Raw genomic sequence first — 3,367 nt, forward strand, 5'->3', positions numbered from 1 at the left:
TTTCTTATCTTTTTCTTGAAGATTTTTAACGTCTTTTGTAATAAAACTGTAAATAAAATTAAATTAAGTTGTAAATATCAAAGCAGCCTTCAGCTACAACCAAACCAAACTTCAGCTCAGGTTGATTAGCCGTGGCGGCCATCTTGAATCTGCAGAAAAGCTGCTCAGTAAAACAGTTTTCCCTCCGTCGCCTGTGGAAACATGAGCTTTTACTCAGATGGAGCTCGGCTGTGATCTCTCAGGACACGAGCCGAAGCCCTCGTTAAAGCGCCGTGTTGGTGTAAATAGCAGCCGAAGCGTTGATGCCACGGCCTCATTACCCGGCTGTAAACTGTAACTGCGACACTGTAAACCTGTCAGCTCAGTTTTCACCACATCCCTGTCTGCTGGAATCCTTCCGCCTCGTGGTTTTTATTTTATTTCATGTTTTTATCACAGGCTTGTTATCGTTGACAGCTGCTGGCTTTTAATTTCGCCCTTAAAGCTGTTTGTGTTGGCTCCGCCCCCCCAGCTTCTGCTGGTGTCAGCGGAGGTGGGGGAGTCAGACTCCGACACCTCGCGTGCCGTTATRGTGTCATCTCGTTCCGGTAAAGAGCCGACGCTCGGCTTATCGAGCTGCGAGCGCTGCGTCTGTAGGTGTTGTATCTGCTCTCTGCTCTCATTACCCACTTCCTCTCATGTCCCCACGCTCTCACCCACTTTAATCCACAAACATGGAGCTGTGGGCTGGAGAKGGGCAGGTGACCAAACCGGTTCTCCTCCTGGTCCCGGACCTCCTGCTCCTGCCACGTCGTGTCGCTCAGATTAAAATTTAAACTCTTTTGTTCCGACATGATTCTGACTAAAAGCTTTTCAGTGTTCAGACTGTGGACCCTAAAGATGAATAAATTCACTCRGAAGTCTTCAAACTCAACATCTGAATCTGAAATGATTCTGTTTTATATTTCATTTATTTAACACTTTATAATAACGACACCTTATTTAGCCATTAGGGGTGTAAGAAAATATCGATACACTGAAATATCGCGATATTTCAGTTCCAGATACTGTATCGATATTCTAAAGCCCTGTATCGATTTTTAATTAAGGTTTAAAATGTCAACTTTCCTGCCAGCCGTTCATTTTTATGTTGTAGTTCAGCCTCTGACCACTAGTTGGCAGCAGTGAGCCAGACATTTGGCTCCTCTACCTCTTGAGCACCAGAGAGTAAGAGAGCATTAGCATTGTAAGTAAACATTAGCTTTTCTTTTTTTTTTTCAGTAAGAGGTTTTTATTTAATAGAATTTTTGGACCAAAAATCGCAATATATCGCCTTGTTTACAGTATCGCAATATATCGGGATATATCGTATCGCCAAATTCGTGCCAATACACAGCCCTATTAGCCATAATTAATCATTAATAAATGGTTAACTAACCTTGAAAACATCATTAATTAAGGATGATTCAGACTTAATAAGCTATGAATTAACACATTTATTAATGTTTTACCCATAAAAGCTAATTACATCTAAAACAAACACTTATTGTTTACTAATGCTTAATAACTCATGAGTTAACTTCTGTTTTAGATGTAATTAGGTTAGTTAACCATTTATTAATGATTAATTATAGCTAAATAAAGTGTAGTTATTATAAAGTGTTACCCACTTTATTAAGAAAACTTTATCTTTTAGTAACTGAAACCTGTAAAAACAGGGTTCCTGCAGATCTTTAAAAAGTCTTAAAAGACCAAAAATAAGGCCTTAATTAGCCTTAAAAGTTCTTAAATCAATGTTCAGAAAATGGTAACACATTGTAAGGATGACTGTAATTCCTGTCAAATATTAATTGTTAAAATTTATTTAATTTTTTTAATATTCCCATTCAGATGTTCCCCTTTGACATCACTTCCTGTTATTTCACCTGCAAATATTTGAACAACCGTTCATCTGAGCAATGACAAATTCATTTTCTAATKTGTTAATAATGTTGTTTTTCCAAATATCCATTTATATTTCTTACAAAAAACTGCTGTTTAAGGTTTCATCTACAGTAAGCTGGGGTTGAGAACCTGCTGTGTGTCAAAAAACTCCAAATTCTGGGTTATTAGAGGATCTCCAGGAATTAAAGTTTAAAACTAACTGCTAAAAATGTTTTATTTTTTATTTTTTGCTATATTTAACAAAATAGCAGTGAGATGTGAATAAAAACGGTTGGTCTGTTAGCAGTATTTGAACAATTCAACCACAAATGATTTGATTCACGAGTTTCTGCCACAATTTTTTGGTCATTTTTTTGGTTTATTGTGAAATTGGTCTTAAGTTTAATTTTACTTGGCTTTAAAAAGTCTTAAAAAGTCTTAAAGTCTTAAACTGTAGGAACCCTGAAGTATCTTACCTGTCATAGATGGCTCTTTTTAATGAACTAAACTTGGAGAAATGGTTTGACTCTGAGCAGTTTGGTTAGCTAAATGCTAACAGCTAAAACCAAAGTTWGTTCAGCATCAAAAACTTCTTAAGCTACATTTTTTAAACCTTTACAGTTTTTATCTTTATGGCTTTCCAMARGTGCTACAGCTAGCTGCTGCTAGCTCGAGTTTTAGTGAAACATATTTAACTCTTAGTAAGAACTGAGGACGACGTCACCAAATCTTTAAGTTTCTGTAAATTTGCCCAAKTGRTAGCKTTTTAGTGTTAGCGGTGMCGGCCATCTTGAATGAGTCGACTCCAAAATTTGATCCATTTAGATTCAGAGAGTTGAATTTAAAATCTGTCGACTGGTTGATTAAATGTTTAGCTTTTCGTTTTAAAGACGGCAGGTCTGACTAGCCTTTAGCTCGTCAGTCCAGTCAGAGTCAAACTTTCTCCAAACTGAAGCGCTTCACTGAGCTATCTGCAGCAGGTAAGATACTGTGTTCATTTCTACAAACCAAAGAGTAGAGTTAACAGATCCAGTTTCCTGTCAGAGCTGAGGTCATCAGTTGTTAAATAAATTATTTTTATTGTGGTTTCAGGATTATCTGCTGAGTCACATGTACAGCAACGCAGCCAGAGACGACCTGTGGAGCAAGCTGTCCCAGGTAAGGCTCCCCGCCCCCCAGCCAGACTCAGTCAGGCTGTTAATTATTGACTGATCCTAATGGTGGGGGCTCGTTAGGACTGATTGGAGGAGACAGAGTGTCTGCTGCAGGCTTGTTTTATTTGTCCTACACAGAAGTTACCTGTGATCACCTTCATCACACGCAGTGCTGCTCAATTAGCTGCTGACCAATCACAGCTCTGATTAGCTGCTGACCAATCAGAGCTCTGATTAGCTGCTGACCAATCACAGCTCTGATTAGCTGCTGACCAATCACAGCTCTGATTAGCTGCTGACCAATCACAGCT

The 3,367-nt window shown here is 38.6% G+C and overlaps 1 protein-coding gene across 1 annotated transcript in view; it reads left to right on the forward strand.

The window, feature by feature from the left end:
* LOC106526106 (thyrotropin-releasing hormone-degrading ectoenzyme) overlaps positions 1-3,367 on the forward strand; it is a gene marked incomplete in the record, with an annotated part of 168,985 nt that overhangs the window by 114,464 nt on the left and 51,154 nt on the right. The window contains 1 exon segment of the mRNA XM_014020594.1: positions 2,995-3,060. Within this exon segment, the coding sequence (XP_013876048.1) occupies positions 2,995-3,060 (66 nt within the window).

The sequence above is a fragment of the Austrofundulus limnaeus genome, unplaced genomic scaffold (assembly GCF_001266775.1).
Source record: "Austrofundulus limnaeus strain Quisiro unplaced genomic scaffold, Austrofundulus_limnaeus-1.0 Scaffold259, whole genome shotgun sequence".
Classification (NCBI taxonomy): Eukaryota; Metazoa; Chordata; class Actinopteri; order Cyprinodontiformes; family Rivulidae; genus Austrofundulus; species Austrofundulus limnaeus.